General features: G+C 52.2%; 1 protein-coding gene across 10 annotated transcripts in view; it reads left to right on the plus strand.

The window, feature by feature from the left end:
* The window catches only part of HM13 (histocompatibility minor 13), a 41,346-nt gene extending 25,815 nt beyond the window's left edge, over nt 1-15,531 (plus strand). For 4 of the 10 annotated variants that reach the window (XM_067707748.1, XM_067707750.1, XM_067707754.1 and 1 more), the window contains 6 exons: nt 5,031-5,067; nt 7,477-7,579; nt 12,293-12,378; nt 14,067-14,213; nt 14,838-15,000; nt 15,122-15,531. In XM_067707748.1, the coding sequence (XP_067563849.1) occupies nt 5,031-5,067; nt 7,477-7,579; nt 12,293-12,378; nt 14,067-14,213; nt 14,838-15,000; nt 15,122-15,127 (542 nt within the window). In that variant the 3' untranslated portion in view covers nt 15,128-15,531. Of the gene's footprint in view, nt 1-5,030; nt 5,068-7,476; nt 7,580-12,292; nt 12,379-14,066; nt 14,270-14,837; nt 15,001-15,121 lie in introns of all 10 variants that reach the window. The other 6 variants (XR_010935201.1, XR_010935202.1, XM_067707749.1 and 3 more) reach the window with 3 other exon arrangements.
* The last annotated feature ends 5,446 nt before the right edge of the window (nt 15,532-20,977 follow it).

Here is a 20,977-nt window from a genome sequence, read left to right on the forward strand (position 1 = left end):
ATTACTCAGGAACTACAGAAATAAATGTATATGACAGACTGCAATACACTCTAAACAAGCACCTTCTGTGGCAGTGTTGAAGGAATCTGATCCCCTCACACACTTGCATGTGTACACACCCCTTCCCAATGTTTTCAGGTGACACAAATGTGCTAGAACTGCCACAGGTCCTCGTCTCCCCAGTGCTGGGGGGGCTTCAGGGAGAACGTGCACTGTGTGTGGACACGGGGCACCATGGCTGTGGGCTCCTTTGTCTGCAGCGTTAGCGGAGGGACGGGTGGCACGCACCTGCTCGACTGCACAAGCTGGCCTTTGAGCCCATTATCCGTGTGTGGGTGGTAGTCAGCGTACCTGTGGACACAGGGACAGGTGCCCTGTGTGGAGGTCTGAGCCTGGACATACATCCCTGGCGGCCTGCAGCCCGAGCTACCTGGGGGCAAAGCTGAGCTCCCTCTCTGAGGGCAGCTGAAATGGCTGAGGCTTGGATTCTGTGTGTCTGCGAGATCCAGGCCTGGTGACGGGCACGGAACATCCAAAGAGCATTCTTACTCCCCTAATCCCAGAGGCTCAGAGTCAGAGGGTTAGAAGCACCCCTGGTGCTTGCTTAAAAGAAGAAAGTTTGGAACGAATTAAAAGCCACTTTATTTTCCAGTGTAGGACATAATAGCAATTCTGCTAGTAAGCTGGGATGGTACAGGCACTGTGTTGTGATACCTTCCTTTTGTGATATGTATGATGGTGAAGCAAAGGCTTTCTCTCTTGTGCCAGTGAGGAAACTGAGGCTCAGAAATGAAGGGACTTAAGGTAAATTCACACACTAGGAAGCAAAAGGGCCAAGACTCAGACCAGGTCTCTCTGACTGCGAAAAATGTTATATTATCAGAACTGCTTTTATGACAGTAATAACAATAAGATAGTCCCAGAACTATCATTTGTCAAGCACCTGTTGTTGGCCAAGCACTATGCTGGGTGTTTTCTAATATGTTATCTTTGCTACTTCTAGCAGCCCGATGAGGTAGAGGGTATTTCCATGTTACTGATGAGGAAACTGAGGTTCAAAGAGACTTGCCTAAGGCCGTGGGGCCATGGTCTTGAAGCCAGGTGTTCCCATAGCTTGTGGTGCTGGGAGGAGGGACTGAAGAAACTGAGTCCCATAAAGCATTCGTCTCGCCCTGCGGGGGAGGGTCTGTCACAGGCACCTGCAGACTTCCCCATTGTCCTTGTTGGGTGGTTCTGGGCTTGAGGCCTGCATGGGACATCTCTGCATGTCCCCATATTCCTGTGTCTCTGAGTCTTTTCAGCAGTCACAATCAGTGTGAGTTATTGCACCCTCACAGAGCCTCGGGGATGATCTTGAGGGAAGAATGGGTTGTGGGCTGTTGCTTTGAGGATGAGTTGCATGATTATGAGTAAAAGCTCTTGGGAGCTCTGGCCCATGGATTAGTTGAAGAACAGTTGTAGAATTCAGCTGCCAGGGGCCACTGGGTTCCCAGTTTTTTTTCCAGAACGGCAGCATTTGTCTGTTCTCACCACCCACCAGCTCCCTACTCACAGTCCTCAGTGGGGACTAACTCATTTTCCTCTTTGAAATTAATCACATGTTGCCAGTCAGTGCTTCTGATGAGCACAGAATGTTTTGGCTACTGAGAACCTGCTGTCAACTGAATGAGGCTCAGCCCTGCTCTGTCTGAGCCCCAAGATAAGTCAGGGAGGCAGACACACAGATGGACGTGTGTGCAACATGCAGAGGCCGGACTGGCTGGCTGTGTCTCAGGGACTCAGGTTTCCAGCGTGACTGGGCTTGGTTCTGAAGTGCAGATAGTGCAGTGGGTGGACAGAGTTCACCGTCCTTGCCTCAGCTCCTGCAGAGCCTCCGGTGGGCTGCTTGCTCCTGCTCTTTCTCCCTCCAGCCAAGCAACTGCCATGGAGGTTTTTCTCAAAATCTTTTTAGGTTATTCTCCCACTTAGAATTTTTCCGGTGTGTCCCCTGACTTCCACTCCTCGTACCCATGGAGCCCTGCATTGCGTGGTTGGTCCATCCCCAGCATCTCCTGCTCTGGGCTGCAGTCTTACTGGCTCCTTGAGCCCTGCCACACCTCCTGAGCCCCCTTTCCTCTTTGCACACGCTGTTCCCTCTCCCTGGCAAGTGTCACTTCCTCAAAGAAGCCCTCCTTCCTCCCCACCTCCCCGCAGCCTGGGTCTCATCCCCTGATAGACCTTCCCATGACACAGGAAGCACCCTTTCACAGGCAGTCTTACATTGATTTTATTTTTTAACATCTTTATTGGAGTATAATTGCTTTACAATGGTGTGTAAGTTTCTGTTGTATAACAAAGTGAATCTGCTATACATATACATATGTCCCCATATCTCCTCTCTTTTGCATCTCCCTCCCACCCTCCCTATCCCACACCTCTAGGTGGTCACAAAGCACTGAGCTGATCTCCCTGTGTTATGCGGCTGCTTCCCACTAGCTACCTGTTTTACATTTGGTAGTGTATATATGTCCATGACACTCCCACTTCGTCCCAGCTTACCCTTCCCCTCCCCGTGTCCTCAAGTCCATTCTCTACGTCTACGTCTTTATTCCTGTCCTGCCCCTGCGTTCTTCAGAGTCTTTTTTTTTTTTTTTTAGATTCCATGTATATATGTGTTAGCATATGGTATTTGTTTTTCTCTTTCTGACTTACTTCACTCTGTATGACAGACTCTGGGTCCATCCACCTCACTATAAATAACTCAATTTCGTTTCTTTTTATGGCTGAGTAATATTCCATCGTATATATGTGCCACATCTTTATCCATTCATCTGTCGATGGACGCTTAGGTTGCTTCCATGTCCTGGCTATTGTAAATAGAGCTTCAGTGAACATTGTGGTACATGACTCTTTTTGAATTATGGTTTTCTTAGGGTATATGCTCAGTTGTGGGATTGTTGGGTCATATGGTAGTTCTGTTTTTAGTTTTTTTGGTTTTGGGGGGTTTTTTGGTTTTGGTTTTGGTTTTGTTTTTTGCAGTATGCGGGCCTCTCACTGTTGTGGCCTCTCCCGTTGCGGAGCAACAGGCTCCCGACGCGCAGGCTCAGCAGCCATGGCTCACGGGCGCAGCTGCTCCGCGGCATGTGGGATCTTCCCGAACCGGGACACAAATCCGTGTCCCCTGCATCGGCAGGCGGACTGTCGACCACTGCGCCACCAGGGAAGCCCTGTTTTTAGTTTTTTAAGGAACCTCCATACTGTTCTCCATAGTGGCTGTATCAATTTACATTCCCACCGACAGTGCAAGAGGGTTACCTTTTCTCCACACCCTCTCCAGCATTTATTGTTTGTAGATTTTTTGATGATGGCCATTCCGACTGGTGTGAGGTGATGCCTCATTGTAGTTTTGATTTACATTTCTCTGGTGATTAGTGATGTTGAGCATCCTTTCATGTGTTTGTTGGCAATCTGTATGTCTTCTTTGGAGAAATGTCTATTTAGGTCTTCTGGCCATTTTTGGATTGGGTTGTTTGTTTTTTTTGATATTGAGCTGCATGAGCTACTTGTAAATTTTAGAGAATCCTTTGTCAGTTGCTTGGTTTGCAAATATTTTCTGCCATTCTGAGGGTTGTCTTTTCATCTTGTTTATGTTTTCCTTTGCTGTGCAAAAGCTTTTAAGTTTCATTAGGTCCCATTTTTTTATTTTTGCTTTTATTTCCATTTTCTAGGAGGTGGGTCAAAAAGGATCTTGCTGTGATTTACGTCATAGAGTGTTCTGCCTGTGTTTTCCTCTAAGAGTTTTGTAGTGTCTGGTCTTACGTTTAGGTCTTTAATCCATTTTGAGTTTATTTTTGTGTATGGTGTTAGGGAGTGTTCTGATTTCATTCTTTTACATGTAGCTGTCCAGTTTTCCCAGCACCACTTATTGAAGAGGCTGTCTTTTCTCCATTGTATATTCTTGCCTCCTTTATCAAAGGTAAGGTGACCATATGTGCATGGGTTTATCTCTGGGCTTTCTATCCTGTTCCATTGATCTATATTTCTGTTTTTGTGCCAGTACCATACTGTCTTGATTACTGTAGCTTTGTAGTATAGTTTGAAGTCCAGGGGCCTGATTCCTCCAGCTCCATTTTTCTTTCTCAAGGTTGCTTTGGCTGTTTGGGGTCTTCTGTGTTTTCCATACAAATTGTGAAAATTTTTGTTCTAGTTCTGTGAAAAATGCCATTGGTAGTTTGATAGGGATTGCACTGACTCTGTAGATTGCTTTGGGTAGTATAGTCATTTTCACAATGTTGATTCTTCCAATCCAAGAACATTGTATATCTCTCCATCTGTTTGTATCATCTTTAATTTCTTTCCTCAGTGTCTTATAGTTTTCTGCATACAAGTCTTTTGTCTCCTTAGGTAGGTTTATTCCTAGGTATTTTATTCTTTTTGTTGCAATGGTAAATGGGAGTGTTTCCTTAATTTTTCTTGCAGATTTTTCATCATTAGTGTATAGGAATGCAAGAGATTTCTGTGAATTAATTTTATATCCTGCTACTTTAGCAAATTCATTGATTAGTAGTTTTCTGGTAGCATCTTTAGAATTCTCTATGTATAGTCTCATGTCATCTGCAAACAGTGACAGCTTTACTTCTTCTTTTCCGCTTATTTACACTGATTTTTGTTAATGTTCGGTCAGCATGCCCTGCCCCCTCGGCTGGGCTCTTGAGAGCAGTGGTTTTGCTTCCTCCTGTACTGCGTATGGTGCCTAGTGCTCAGGCACCCTATAAATGTTTGGGAGGGTGGGCCCAGTGTGCCACACTATGGTGCTCTGAGGTGCCAGGTCAGCGTGGTCCCAGACCAAAGCAAAATCCTGGGCCCGTCTCATTGTTCCAGGTGGCCTGAAGGTAGAGGAACGGGATTTCTGCTGGCAGTTCGCAGCGTCAGCCACACCCTTGGCCCCTGTTGATTGCTCCGTGGCTGAGAACAAGTGGGGACCCAGTTGCATATTAGCTGACTACCCTGCTCCTCCTCTACCACTGTCTAACCTGGCTTTCTCCCCACAGGAATCTTCATCGCCTTGCTGCTGCGTTTTGACATCAGGTAAGCCGCTTAGGCACCCTAATGCTCAGGTTCCACAAGTGAGGGGCCTCCCCTGGGCAGGGAGGTTCTCTGGGGACCACAGAGAACTTGGGACCACCACTTCCACCCCCACAGCAGCCAGGGCAATTCCAATTTTATCTGCGTTTTGCATCTTGAGGTTCTAAGTGTTCAAAGAGCCTGGAGAGGGTGGGGGAGGTATGAATCACAGAGTGAGATTTAAACCCAGAGGGTCCTGGTGGTACCCATAGAGCTTTCTTACCGTGTGTTCTTGGCAAGTGAACTGACCTTTCTGAGGGAAGGTTTCTCATCCTTAAGTTAGTAGTAAACAGGAGCTCCTGCCCGGGGCTGACCGAGAAGATGTGGAGGGAGTGCTGAGCACAGGCTGACCTCAGCGGCTCCCAGGGAAGTCCAGCTGCAGGCACCGTCATCATCATTATCGCTCTTTATCAGCCGGGGTCAGGTCACCGTGTTCCAGCTGCTCTAGCTGTTCCACGCCCTCTCCTTACTCAGACATTTTCAGTCCGTTGTAGAAAGTGAGCACAAGGGCAAGGGAAGGGGGCCAAGTTGAGCCACCCCTTAAAACTCAGAAAAGGTCACACCGAGTTAATGCACCTGGTCATCTGGGCCCGCCACCAGTAGGTGGTGCTCAGCCTTCCCAGTGGAGGGCTTGCTGTGTGTGCGCTTAATTTTGAGGTGGTTTATGAACTTTTCTTAATCTCCTTGTGCCCAGTAGTTGCCAAAACAGCAATAGTGTTGCAAGTGGTCGTGAGAAGCTCAGTGCCAGTGCGTGGAAATCCAAGTTGCATGTGAAACTTCAACTTTTGCTCACTGACGTAGATCTGGGTTATTTGGGTAGTGCCACTGTGGAGCCTTTGGAAGGGACCTGGCCAGTCTGTAAGTAGAAGCACAGCTGTGCCAGCTGCTCTGCCCCTAGATGTTCAGAGGTAATACAAAGAGCAACCCACGAGAGTCTCCCGGCCATTTGCTAGAGATACAGATTCAGCTGGCAGCACCCTTGGAGGAAGGAGCTCATTCCTGGCCTGGACTTGCAGGATAAGCAAGTCCTTCCGAGATGGTTCCAGAATCTGCGTGACATTCCCAAAGGGAATCCGTTACCCTCCAGGCTGCACAACAGGACAGGTCTCAGTGTACTTGCAGCTCCAGGCTCAGAAGCCGCCAGGGTAAGGAGGGAAGGGCATCAGAAGTACTCATTCATTCCACAGATGTTGCTGGACACAGGCAAAGGTCCTGAGCTGCCATTGTGAAAGGGCATCAAGTGATGGCAGTGCCAGGTTGCACGGGTCAGCTCTTCTGAAGCTGATCTTGGGTGAATCGCCCAGAAAGCCACTGGCATTCTATCCATGTAATCAGCATCCATTCAGTATTACTGAGGTTACTGAGCTATTAGCTCCACTGCGCTTAGAAGAACTTTGCTGTGCAGTTTCTGTATCAGTGTTCAGTTTCTGTATCAGTGTTCCTCAGAGCATGATCCACCTGTATCAGATTCAGAATGCAGAGCCCCAAACCAACAAGGACCTACTGTATAGCACAGGGAACTATACTTAATATTTTGTAATAACCTGTAAGGGAAGAGAATCTGAAGAAGAATATATATATATATATATATATATATATATATATATATATATATATATATTTATATATATATCTGAATCACCGTGCTTTCCACCTGAAAGTAATTATATTATTATATCGTATATTATACATATAATAATACGTATTATATATATAATACGATATATATATCATATCATATATTATATATGATATTATAAATCAACTATACTTCAATTTAAAAAAAAAGCCAAAAATAAATAAAGTTATTACAAAATTAAAAAAAAAATGCAGAGCCCCAGACCTATTAGATCCAACTCCCTGGAAATTGGACCTAGAACTCTGGGTGTTTCTTTTGTTTTGTTTTTGTTTTGTTTTTTGGCCATGCTGCGTGACTTGTGGAATCTCAGTTCCCCGACCAGGGATTGAACCCGGCCACGGCATTGAAAGCCCAGAATCCTAACCGCTAGGCCACCAGGGAACTCCCATACAGCTCTATTTTTTAACATGCTGTCCAGGTGATTTTTCTGCTGGCCTGAGCTTCCTAGCCACTGTTCTAGGTTATAGCACTTGACATTCAGCAACCACTAGGGAGATGGCTCGTGGTTTTCCCATTTTGCAGATGAGTAAACTGAGACTGACAGAAGGAAAGTGACTGGTCCAAAGACACTTAGCTGGGGCAGAATCAGAGTGCATGCTCACCTCCAAGCCCCCGGCCCAGAGCTCTCAGCCACCCCACACAGCCTCCAGGGTCTTCCCCAGCTCCCCCCCTCCTCACTGTTGCTCTGCAGTGCCTCAGTCTCACCCTCCTCTCTCCCCACACCATCACTGAAGCTTGAAGAAGAACACCCACACCTACTTCTACACCAGCTTTGCAGCCTACATCTTCGGCCTGGGCCTGACCATCTTCATCATGCACATCTTCAAACACGCCCAGGTGAGCATGACTGTCCTCGGTGTATCGGGAGTGCTTTCACTGCAAGTGACGGGCACATACTTGTCCCACATGCAAGCGGTCCAGTGGTGTAGAGCAGGCGTGTCTGTACTTCTCTTGGCCTTTTCACCTGTGGTTGTTGCAAGGTGACTGCCCTCCTTCAGGCAGCACATGCACACTGGTGGCAAGGAGGAGGAGGAAGGATGCCAGCATGCCTGTCGCCTTCATCAGGAAGATGACACCTTTCTCCGAGTCCTCTTAGCAGATTTTTGCCCACATCTCCTGGGACAGATCAGTGTCCCTGGGCCCCAGCTGTAATGTGGCCATGGCTTCTCAGCCTCGGTAGTGGGAGCGGACAGAAGAACAGGATCAGGTGGGTGTTGGGGGTCTCAGCCCATTGTCCACCCACCAGCTAAGTGACAGGATGTCAGGGCCCCCCTTCCATCACTCCCCAAGCAGGCCAGGCTCTGCCCCCTTCTCCCACCTAGATGGGTACTGAGCTGCCACAGAGTGAACCAGGCTGGGCTGGGGCTGAAAGCTGTCAGTGTGGCCTGGAGAAGAGGAGCTGGGCAGGGGAAAGCCAGCAGACAAGGTTGCTCTCTACCGGAAATAAGAGCACTCCCCATGTGTCAGGCTCTGCTCAGTACTTCAGGAGGATCCTGTGAACAGATGAGGGAACTGGAGTTCAGGTGCTATGTGGCAAGTGTGTGGTGGAGCCAGGATGCAAACCTGTGTCACGTGAAGACCAAGCCCAGGCTCTGAACCCCCGGCCATGGGAGAGGCAGTGTGGAGTGGAGGCCGAGGGAGCCCTGGTGTGAATCCAGGCTCCACCATCTGCTTTTGCAGGACTCTGGGCAAGTTGCTGAAGTTATACTCAGGATTCCTCACTGATTCGTGAAAACGGAAAATGAGGATAAATAATAGTAGCCACCTTGGGGTCGTCTGAGGGTGAAATGAGTTAATATAAGTAAAGTGCTCAGAATTGCCGGCCCAGTTAGCATTACTGTACCCCCCTCCACCCTCCCCTCCTCCCCCTCCCTTCCCGCTTCTCCAGGGCACCGGCCACAGGGAAGCCACATTTAAATTAATCACAAGAGCTGCTGGCCAGTTACTCTGTGCCAGGCACTGTGCTAAACCCTCTCGCTCATTAACTCATTTAGTCCTTACAATATTTTTATATCTACAATGTCTGTGAAATTGATACTTACGTTTTACAGAAGGTCCAAGGTCCCCTGGCCCATAGAGAAACCAAGAACCAGTGGGGAAGCACCTCTCATTCACTTCTACCCCAAATGGCCTTGGAAGCTCCGCAAGCTAAGAGGGACATGCCCTTGGCAAAGAGGGCGCAGAGAGTGCTTGGGCCTCCTTAGCGGTCTCTTCTCCAGCTGTCAGTCCCGCGAGAGTCCAAGCCCAGAGCTATTCCACAGAGGGCCACCAGGTGGCAGGCTTGCCTTCTGCCTGGGCTAGACTCAGAGAAGGCTCCAGTGGGAGCTCTCACACAGGCTCAGGGCAGAGGTGGGAGAGGTGGTCCTCTCTGAGGGAGAGAGAAAAGGAGCCTTCCCTGGGTGATGCAGCAAGTCAAGCTGAGACCTGGCTGGAGCCCTAGACTCCTGGTCTCAGGCCTCTGCTACTCCCCAGCAGCAGCCCAGCTGTTCTCAGTCACCCACACGGGCTTCTCTCTGAAAATCTTTTTTGGGATGGGGATTGGGACACAAGGGAAACCTGTTCTTTGAGCTCCTTCTCCCTCTCCAAGACATAGGCAGTCCCAGTGCGAGCAGTTCCCTATGTAGGGGTCACTTCTGCCTCTGTGTTCCCATTTGGCTTCTATCAAAAATGCACTCCAGGGCTTCCCTGATGGCGCAGTGGTTGAGAGTCCGCCTGCCGATGCAGGGGACACGGGTTCGTGCCCCGGTCCAGGAAGATCCCACATGCTGCGGAGCGGCTGGGCCCGTGAGCCATGGCCGCTGAGCCTGCGCGTCCGGAGCCCGTGCTCCGCAATGGGAGAGGCCACAACAGTGAGAGGCCCGCGTATCGCAAAAAAAAAGAAAAATGCGCTCCAAGCCAGGACTAGCAGCCTCCTAGAAAGACCTTTAATGATGATCAGGTGTCCTCATCATACGGACAGAGAGGGAAGCCCAGAAAGGAAAGTGGTTTATCTGTGGTCACACAGCAAAGCCAAGGCAAGATGGAGAGGCAGGAGTCCTGACCCCCAGCTCACTGTCCCAAGCTGTACATCCCATCCTCTCCTTAGCACTGACTTTCTCTGGAGAGGTTCCCTGGTGCCTTGAGAGGAAAAAAAAGAATAGGTTTGTATCCCTGTGATACTAAGCAAACTCAGTTCTTCCCAAAGGAGCCCCTCAGGGCTTCCCTGGTGGCACAGTGGTTGAGAGTCCACCTGCCGATGCAGGGGACACGGGTTCGTGCCCCGGTCCGGGAAGATCCCACATGCCGCAGAGCGGCTAGGCCCGTGAGCCATGGCCACTGAGCCTGCGCGTCCGGAGCCTGTGCTCCGCAACGGGAAAGGCCACAACCGTGAGAGGCCCGCGTACCGCAAAAAAAAAAAAAAAGCCCCTCAGTTGCTGTCAGCTCTTAAGTGAGGCAGGCCATGGTGGGGCCAGAGTTCTACGCACCCTCCTCCTGGGAAGCCTTCTATTTGGCCCAGCCTGGCCTTGGTGAAGAAAATATACTGGACTTAGAGACAGAGGAACCTGGGTCTGTATCCTGACCAACTGTGTGATTTAGGGCAGATCCTTTTTTCTCCTCTGATCTTCAGTCTCTTCATCTATAAAAGTGATCTATTTTTCAGAAATTAAATTTTAGTCAGTTTGTATTTGTTTTATTTTTATTTCATTAATTTTTGCTTTGCCTTTATTATTTTCTTCCTCCTTTGGGGGTGTTCATTTTATTCTTTTTCTGGCTTCCTGATTTGAAAACTGAGATTGTTTCTTTCCAGTCTTTCTAGCAAATATACTTAGGGTTACAGATTTTCCCCTGAGTACTGCTTTGGCTGCCTCTCACAAGTCTTGGTGCACGCCTTTGTCGTTGTGATTTCTATCATTCTTGGCCCAAAGCCTATCTCATAGCAAAGACCTGATGCAGGAGAAGAAGCTCAGCTGCTCAAGTTCAAATCCCAACTCAGCCACTTAACACCCTGTGTGACCTCAGGCAAGTCATTTCCTTCTGAACCTTAATAGCATCATCTGTAAAACTCAGATCCAAATGATTAGGGTGTTATTAGTTTCAAGGATAACATATATGAAGTAGGGTAGTTCACAGCTCACCCATGGCAGGAGCCAGGAAATGGTCTGATGGTCAGCCTCAGGAGACTGGAGCCGTGTTCTCTAGCCAGGTGTTGGCTTTGCCTTTGGAACGATGTCTCCTTCACCCTCACCCTAGTTATCTCCAGGACACCCCCTTAATTTTGTGAGCATCTGTGAGGAAGCCATTGGCTTGGTATTTACCAGGCCCTCTTTTGAGTACCAGGAATACAGCAGTGAACAAGACAGCTGTGGAGCCTGCCCTCATGGAGTTCACAGCGTAACAGGAGAGAAACTCCAGCCTATAATGGCACAGGGATGTTTCAGTCCAAGTTGCCAGAGAATGTTGTGAAGAATTGCAGGGGGAGTGGGGGAGCTGAGAGTATGCAGCAAGAGGGCCTGACTCCATGCAAGCAAAGGCTGCCCCACAGAAGTAACAGCTGAGCCGAGGTCTGATGGAGGAGGAACCTAGGCACAGGTGGGAGAACATCCCAGAAATGGTACATGCAGAGGTCCTGTAGCTTCAGGTGACAAGGAGGACCAAAATGAGGCCAGTGTGGCCAGAGTAGGGCAGGGCAGGTGAGGTTGGAGAAGGAAGCAGGGGTCACATCTCATGGGGACTTCAGGCTGCTGGGAGCATTGGGGGCCGTGGAGGGTTGATCGGTAGCATGAGGTCCAGCTTTCAGATGCTGCAAGGAGAAGAATGGTTTTGGAGTCTGGGGGGTGCCCAAGTTCAACCTCCAGTTTGCCATTTAGGCCTCCAAGGCCTGGGCTACCCCCTCTCCTCCCGAAGCATCAGCCTTCCTTCCGTACACAAGGAGGATGGTCACAGCGGGTGTGGAGATGGACTGAAGCGCTCCCCAGAGGCTGAGCTCGGTGCACACAGTAGGTACTCTGGGAGCAGGGCCTGTTAGTGAAACTGTCCCGTCCTCCAGACCCAGCTTCGCCAGGCGTTTCCTCACAGGCTCCAGGCCCAGACCACCTGGGCATGAATCCCGGTGGAGCCAATGACCTCAATCCAGGCCACAGAAAGTACTCCATCCATAGCAGCTATGTCGTAATCGTTGTCATTCTAACAGCATCTCCTGGAGCGTTGTTAAAAGTGCAGACTTCCAGCCCCAGACCTAGGCAAGCAGGGTCTCTGGGAATAGGACCAACTCAGGAGGTTGCAAGTTTGAACCTGATGTCCTGGGCAGTTGGGATGCTGCCATCCAGACTCATGGGCGCCCTTAAAGCCCTGCATACTTGAGTTTCTTTGGGTTTCTTGTGTTCCCTCCCAGAGAAGAACCGCCCTGGTCTGGAGTCAGGAGCCCTGGGTTTGGGCCCAGCCACTGACTTGCTCTGTGAACCTGGGCAGTCAGTGTCCCTCAGTCACACCGGGAGAGGGTTGGGGTGATGGGCACAGCCCTGAGCGTGTGCCCTGCCCATCACTGCCTCACCAGCCTGTGTTCTCTCTCAGCCTGCGCTCCTGTACCTGGTCCCCGCCTGCATCGGCTTTCCTGTCCTGGTGGCACTGGCCAAGGGAGAAGTGACAGAGATGTTCAGGTAAGAGGCGGCAGGGGGCACAGGTGCACCTGCAGGCAGCTAGTGGAGCCTGCCAGGGCTGTTGGTACATGTCTCCAGGGGAGCACTGTTCCCACCACCGGCCTCACCCCTCGCCCTTTCCACCAGCACATGGGTGCCAGACCCGTGGGCACCAGCAGAACCCTCCTGGGGGCCAGGAGCCAGGGGAGGGCAAGGCCTTGGGGCTCTCGAGGCAGCCCCCACACCCAGATGCCAGCTGAGTCTTGAGAAGGAACTGGCTGGTGTAGATTCCCCCCAAGACGGCCCCACTGTGGGGAACCCTGCGTTCCCATTCCTGACTCTGCTGCCATGTGACTTCAGGCGTGTCCTTCCCCTCCTCCGGCCTCAGTTTCTACATGTGAGTAATAGAGGGGACCCTAGTGTGATGGAAATGCCCTGTTAGAAGTCAGGTGTCAATCCCCATCCAGTCGCCTCTGTGGCTGTAACCCACAGCTAGCTGCTTTCTCTCTGTCTCAGTCGCACATATACCCCTTGCCCATGGCCATCCGCACACCTGCCACACCGATGATCAGCCCCACCCTGACCCCGAGGCCTGCATGACTCCGACAGGTGTCTGCTCCCCAGCAGCACTGACCCCGCCCGCCAGGGACCCAGAAATAGCTGCCGGCTGCAACTGAAGCTGCCCACTCGGGCCTCCCACCAGCTCCACCTGCCTGGCCGAGCCTTCTGCGCACCTGGCTGCCTGCAGGGGGACCTGTGACTCACCCCTCCCCCGTACCTGCCTCTGCCCTTCCTAGGAGCCCCAGGCTCCCAACCTGCCTGCTCGTGGCTCCCGGCCTGGCAGAGCCCTGTGGCCTCTGAGGCAAGGCTGGGGGCAGATCTGGGGGAGCTCTGGGGGCAGGGGTGGACCTGAGCCCTGAGCTCAGTCCCTACCCTCACCCTCGGCTCCCAGCCCCCACTCGGGGCCACCTCCCCAGCCAGGACAGAGGGTGCCTGCCTTTAACCACTTGGTGCTTTGTTTCTCTAAATGTTCGCCCACATGGGCGCCCCACCTTTCTGTCCCCCACTCCCCAGGAGGTTCTTAGATTGAGGTGATAAAGCAAATGGTCTCTCTCTTCTCTTTCTGCCCATCTCTCTCCCTAATTCTCCACCTTACCTTTGGTTTTACTTTTCTTTTTATTGGCACTCTCCCTTTTTTAAAAAAATTCATTTACTTCTTTTTAAATAGGTAACACATGCACATCGGTCAAAATTCCACAGCATGAAAAAAAAAATTCCATAGCATGGGAGGGACAACCCCTCAGACCTCAGCCACCCCCAGAGGCCAGCTCTGTCCCTGGACGTTCAGAGACATCTCTGCACCTAAAAGCACATATGTGTGTACACATTCTTGTGTAGATGGTGGCATTCTCGGAGCATTCTACATCTTGATTTTTCCCACAAGGGTGTATCTGAGAGATGTTTCCGCAGCAGCACGTATACATCTAGGGCATCCTAGTTCTTCTGCAGAGTGTCCCCCTATGTAGGTGCATCTTTTTCTCTTTGTTCTCCAAGTAACACTGGCTTCTTTCCACAGAGCCTGAAAGTGCAGAGATAGATAAAATAAGACCCAGTTCTGCTCCCTGCTCCTTGGAAGAGAAGTCTCTGTCCTCCCTTAGTCTCTTCCTCTCCATCTCTTTTTTCTGTCTCTCTGTCTGTCTCTCACACAGCTACGAGTCCTCAGCGGAAATCCTGCCTCATACCCCGAGGCTCACCCACTTCCCCACAGTCTCGGGCTCCCCAGCCAGCCTGGCGGACTCCATGCAGCAGAAGCTAGCTGGCCCTCGCCGCCGGCGCCCGCAGAATCCCAGCGCCATGTAATGCCCAGCGGGTGCCCACCTGCCCACTTCCCCCCACTGCCCTGGGGCCCAAGGTAGGGCAGACACCCCAGCTCCAGTGTACAGGGCAGGGAGGTTTGCCAGGGACAGGCGGCAAGAGGCAGCTCCTCCACCACCACCAGGCAGTCACGGTGCCCAGCCGCAGGGTGGGGGAGCAGGGCCTCAGAACCCTGGTGTCCTCACCAGTACGGTGGGACTCATGTGAGAGTGGGTGTCAGCAGCCCTTGTCATGCAGCAGTAGACACCGTTACCACTCTCCGTATACCGTATACATATAGCCTTGGGCAAGTCACTTTCCTCTCTCAGAAACCTCTCTGTCCATCTGTAAGTGGGCACGTGCCTGCCTTGTGTGGTTGATCTGGTAAGGAAATGTGAGTGTTGTCCTTGGCGTGAGCTCACTTGCTCAGTAAGTGGAGCCCATAGTAAGAGTTAAGCAGGGTGTCCGCCTGGGAGAGTGGCACCCTGCCCCTTGCCAGCAGAGCAGCCCCCTGCCTGCCCGCACCCCTGGGGCTGAACTGGTTGACTCCTGCCGTGTGCCCTGGGAGGCAGCGCATCTCCCGTAGCCTCATCCTGGCTGCCCCTTTTTTCCCCCATTCTCTCCAGTGGAAGGTTCAAGAAGCTTAAAATTGGCCTTCACAAGCCCAAGTCCAACCTCTCCCGTTTGCCGCTGCCCTTGCCACCTCTTGGCACCACCAGGCACAGAGAAAGCGGAGCAGGCAGCCTGTCTGAGGAGGGCGCACAGTGGGGCCGGGCCAAGTCCTGGAAGGTGCTGGGCCAAGGATGTGCGCGCCCAGGGGTTTCCCCGCGATGGTGGGAGGTGGGGCACAACGATTCTGCTCTTCCCTCCTCTAAATGTGTCGTCGTTGTTGTTTTGTTCTTTTGGTCAGTTATGAGGAGTCAAATCCAAAGGATCCAGCAGCAGTGACAGAATCCAAAGAGGGAACAGAGGCCTCGACATCGAAGGGGCTGGAGAAGAAGGAGAAATGATGCGGCTGGTGCCTGACCCTCTGAGGGCCAGACACACGGGCCCGCACGGCCGCAGTCCTGCTGAAGGGGAACGGCAGCTCCAGGAGAGGGGCAGGGGCAGCAGGCTCCCTCCAACAGGGCCTCCGGGGCCTGGTTCCCTCTCCCCCATCTCTGGCCTCGCTCTGCCTCTCCCCATCCCTGCCCGCAAAGGAAGCCCCCAACTGCCCCCACCCCCCCAGGTGCCAGGTGGGAAAAGTGGGTCTGATTTTTAGACTTTTGTATTGTGGACTGACTTTGCCTCACATTAAAAACTCATCCCATTGCCCGGGCAGTCCACTGTGCTTCTGGAAGGTTCTTACCCAATATCTTACAATGGGTTTACTAGGTCTCACCTTCCCACCCAGGGACTTTTCTGTAAGGAAGGGGACTGTGGACCGTCGCAACCTGTGTTGAGGCCCTGACCTCTGGGCCCCTCCTTCCTGTATGCCCACCCAGCGCCTGGCCAGTATGCCAGCTCAGCGCCCCCAGGATACCCTCTGGCCAGAAGAGGGGGCCCTCGAGCCCTCTCCCCTGCCATCCAGTTTTCCTGCCACGCTGCTCCCAATACTTGGGGGCAGTGAGGGTGTGGACAGGTGCTGGATGCATTACCTACAGGCGGAAAGGTTTGCAGGGAGGAGGCCGTGGTACCAAAAGGCTGACCTGACTCAGCAAGGGGATCATTATCTGCAAAGCCAGGGAAATGGGCAGGGCCGTGTGAGCCCCAGGAAAAAGTTTGGATTTTATTCCCAGGATGGCAGAAGTCATCCTCTGTGCTCCTGATGTCCCCATGGCTTCAGCTGGAGAGCACTTGGACGCTAGGTTGCCCTAGAGATGAAGGCCCCACCGCTCCCATTCTGCCCATTCCTGAGATTCTTCCCAAAACGACTACTAGAAGGCCAGAAAGATCCTGATTCTAGGAGCCGCCCCCAGGGCCCCTGGAGAGGCTGTGGGGTGGGGGTGGAGGGACTGGGCCCAGTGCTTCCGAGAGGCCATCCAGGCCCGATAGCTGGAGATCCCATAGCTAGGGTTTCTCCAAGGTTTGCTGAAGACAGCAGCCCTGGCCTGTAGGAGAACCCCCAGTGGACCAAGCCAGGGGTGGGCACAGCCCTCATCTGCCTGCTTAGGGTGGGGTCACTGGGTGGAGAAACTGATGTGGGGGAGGGTGGCCGCTGGCCCGAGACTTGGACCTTCAGCACCCCACCCAGAGATCTCTCTTGCCTGACCTTCAGGTTTAAAGGCTGAAGATGACAGGGGATGCCAGACAGTTTGGAGCTAAAGCACAGGTAGGAGCAGAGAAGGGGAGCTGTTACATGTACCGAGCACCTCAATACAGGATTTCACTTAATTCTCACGCTCAGGCTGTGGGTGCTAGTATAAGCCCCATTGCACAAGTGAGAGAGTTGAGGCAGATTACCTAATAGATATGGATTTGACCTTGAGCCATCTGAATCAAATTCCAGAGTTCCTAAGGACTTTGCAACTCCTCTGCAGACCCTTGGGCCTGATCCCTACCAGCTTCTCTGGGCCTTCTGGAAAGGAGGGGTAGGAAATCTCAAAAGCCTCTCCCAGTCCAGGGGGTCCCTTTCAGGGACTTCTCGTATCTCTGCCGACTCCAGCCGCCTCCAGAGGGGAGGCCGTGTGGTCCTGGAACAAGGCCACTCTGAGGGCGGAAGATGGGGCAGGCAGCCCAGGCACACAGCACGGTTGGTTCTGCAGCCCGGAGCCCACAAAGGCCTCATTGAGTCACCGCCGGCCCCCGGCGGAGGCTGAGGTGGCCGTGGCGCCGGGCGCCTGCCACCTAATGGCCGTCCTGGCCCGGCCAGATGTTCCACAGACCTCGGCAGTGGCTGGCCAGGGCCCGCCGGCCAGCCGGCACCGCAGAGGCCACTCTAATTCCAATTAACCAGCTTCAGCTGAGCAAACAGCGGGCAGCGGTGGCCCAGCCCGGGCGGTAGGCCCGGCCCGCAGAGCCTCCGAGTCTAGACTCCAGATGTGAACCGCCACAGCCAGAGTCCCATGGAAAAATGGCACCAGGCCAGGCGCGGATTGGGTCCGCACGCCGGAGGGGGGGGTGGGCACGGCCCTGGGTGGGCCTAGTGCCAGCCTCACCCTGGAGTGGGAGTGGGTTCTTAGGAAACTGCTCCAAAGCCCCCATATTCTGCCCCTGATTTGTTAGGTGTCCCTCTCTGTGGCCTCAGTCTCCCTTGACTATGGTAGGTGGGAGGGGTCTAATGTAGGGGAAGGGAGGCCAGCCCTGCCGAGAGCTCCAGTACATTATTTCATTTGTATTTCACGTGTCTAGCATTATGCTATGTATTTTAGAAATATTTATGTAATCGATATAACAGCCCTGTGAGGTAGGTACTATCATTTTTACAGGTAAAGGAAATTGAAGCAGAGAGACATTTAAGTGCCCAAGGGGAGGATTTGAACCCAGGGTGCCTGGCTTCCAGAATCATGATATTCACCACAGGTGGTGGTGTTGCAAGTCAGGATGCTAAATTCCGGGTTCCGGTCTTGTGGTGGTGTTGGAGGAGAGGGTCAGCGTCTGACAGCAGGGCTGCCTACCACAATGTGACGGGCAGGCCTACCCACTCTGTCCTGTTTCCTCAGCTGTGAAATGGGTAAGACCCTCCTGGGTGGCTCCAAATCTGGGAGTAAAGCCCTGAGATGCCCTTTTGGGGCTTCAGCACCATCTATGAGCTGGGCATCGGTCAAGCCGCTAGACACAGCAGGGAACACAGGGCAAGCGCGGGTTCCCCAGCTGACCTTGTGATCAGGGAAACAGACTTGAAACGGCTGAACAAATGGATAATGTCAAGTCAATGATAATGTCAAGACCTCAGGCAGGAAAGGTGCCACCGGCCCCACGCCAAAAAAAGGGCAAGACTTGCCCGGGGTCTCATAAGGAGTGGAGACCAGAGGCGGGGCCTGCTGCTCCCTGCCCACCCGGCTCTCCCACCGCTAGGATTCCCTCCACGTTCCAGGCCGGGTCGTGGGAGGCGGAGGTTGGGGAGGAGGCAGCATCCTGCCCGGGTGCGTCAGGAAGGGCCGAGCGGGAAGGAAGGCACCACCCCCACCCCCGCCGCGGCCACACCTGGTCTCTCCAGGCGGGCAGGGGGGCCCGGGCCGGCGCTTGGCTCCAGCGAGTCTGGGCCGCCTCCCCGCGCCGCCCGGCTGGGGCCGCCAGATGGGCCGGCCGCCCGCCCAGCTACGCAGGCAGGAAACAGCCACCAGGGCTGCCAGGAAGGCGGACGCGAGTGGCGAGGCGGGGCCGAAGTGGCCCCGGCCCCTGAGGGGAGGGGTCAGGCGCAGGCGCGGCGAAGACCCTGTAAGCCGTGGAATGCCGACTCAGCCGCCTACATATCAGGGTTTCCTTGGGCAAGTCACTTCTCTTTTCTATCCCCCAGTTTCCCCACCAGTAAAATGCGTCTGCTTATCCCAGCTCTTTTCTTATCACTGTGTGACCTCAGGTCAGTTTCTTTCCCTTCTGTTCCTTGGTTTTCTTACCCAGAAAATGGGGCAACAGCGATGGGCCATCTCCACTGAGATAAAACTCTGGGAGGGCTGAGCCTTTGCTTTCCTCCCCACCGTTGTAACCTAGCATCTGGCCCAGTGACCTAAAGAGTGGCACTCAGTATTTGTTGAATGACTTGTTGAATGTCCCAGGTCTAGGACAATCCTAGGGGACTGGCACATAGAAAGCACTTCATAAATGGACACACTCACATTGCCTTGGGTCTGCTGCTTACCCACAGCGTGGGTTCAGGCAAGCAGCTTCCGGTACCTGAGCCTCAGTTTCCTCGTCTGCCCCACGGGTGGCTGTGAGGATTTAATTGAAATAATCCATGGAAATAATCCATGGAAAGCACATACAGCAGGTCCCCAATAGATTATATGTATGGAAGAGTCTACGAGATGTGTAAAAAGAGATACTAATTTGGGTAAATTTGACGACAAGAAAAATATGAAGGTGGCTTGGAAGGAAATTTTTACTGTACATGTAATCTTTTGTATACTTTGTATTCTTTAATTTTTGAATTTTTCAAAGACAAATACAATTGAAAATAAAAATAAATCCATCCCTGGCAAAAAGAAGTATCAGCTATTATCTCCAACTGTCAAAGGAAGCCCCTTAAACTCAGAAAGGGTCCAAAACCTTTCTGAGTCACAAGGAGCTGGGAAATGGCAAAGATGAGATTTGAACACAAATCTGTCGGACTCGAAATTAAAAACAGAGGAGTGAGGAAAGGAAGCTCATTTAGCCTTCATTACTGTTTCCAAGAGAGGATCCCTGTCTGAGTAGAGGGAAGAGGCCAGCAAAGTGGAAAAGAGTGAGAGGTAAGGAAAGGCGAGCAGATCTCACAAGGCCAGGCCGTGGAGCTTTGGCTTCATTCTGGAGGCGTTGGAAGCAAAGGAAGGATTCTGAGCCGGGGAGTGACATAGTCCTTTCTAAGCGTTAAAATTGGGAAGGCCTGGAAGCCAAGGATGGGGCCCCAGGTCAGTGATAGTGATGCGCTGAGTGATAAAAGGGCAAGGGCCCCGGGGGCAGATGAACAAGAGAGATTGAGAAATCAAAGCAGGCCAGAGAGTGGACCCACGGTCATCCAGATATCCCTCAGCAGCATGGCAGGGCCATGAACCCACGTGTCCCAACTCTACTTACCAATTTCCTCTTCCTTGGAGGTTGTTCAACCCATACCACTCCCACCCTTAAAAATGTCCTAAGACCCCTGAAGGGGCCCTGAGTCTAGTCTGGTGCCAGGAAAGAAGCCTAAATTCCCAGCAGCTTTGAGCTGAAGGGAACTAAGGGATGAGAGCATGCTGGTGTAGATAACTGATTGAAACAGCATTTCCTCCACCCCAGCGTGTGCTCCGAGGGAAGGGCCTGTGATCTTGTTTGCAGGCACTTGTGCATATGCCTGATGCCCCCATGGGAGTGCAGTGCTCTTAGTGCAATGTGCAAGCTTTGGGTGTGCCCAAGGCACACATAAGTGCACGGCAGACCTATATGTGTGTGAACCTGCATGTGCTCCAGCCTAGGGGCCTCGTGCACACTCGTCCTTGCAGGCACCCAGGAGGTGTCCAACATGTACTGGGCAGTGTGAACAGAAACCTTCATGGATGGGGCTTCCCTGGTGGCGCAGTGGTTGAGAGTCCGCCTGCCGATGCAGGGGACACGGTTCGTGCCCCGGTCCGGGAGGATCCCACATGCCGCGGAGTGGCTGGGCCCTTGAGCCATGGCCGAAGAAGAACAGCAGCGCCATTATTGAGCATTTAGTGTGTGCCAAGCACCATCCCAAGTGTTTACATCCTCCATGTGGTAAGTCTCCATCATACAGATGAGGAAATAAAGGCACAGAGAAGGGAGCTGCCCACACAGCAACCACGAGCTTCCCCAGCTCTGAGTTCACATGAGGCCACCACCCCCTTGTCATTTTTCATGTCATTCAAAATTCATTTACAAAAACCTTTTATTATCTAGAAGTTACATCCATGCCTTGTAGAAAATTAGAATATGTGTTTAAAAAAATGGGAAAATAAAACAGCGTATTCCTGCCACCCAGAGATTACTGCTGTTAACAGCTAAACATAGATTTCAGGGTTATTTTCTATTATGTATTTTTTAGCACAAATAATATCTATAGTGCAAACTATTTTGACATCTCTTTTGTTTCCGTAGTTGACAATCTTCCCCTTCTCACTTTGGTCAGGTATCATCTTCTGTAATACCCAGA

The sequence above is a fragment of the Pseudorca crassidens genome, chromosome 15 (assembly GCF_039906515.1).
Source record: "Pseudorca crassidens isolate mPseCra1 chromosome 15, mPseCra1.hap1, whole genome shotgun sequence".
Lineage (NCBI taxonomy): Eukaryota > Metazoa > Chordata > Mammalia > Artiodactyla > Delphinidae > Pseudorca > Pseudorca crassidens.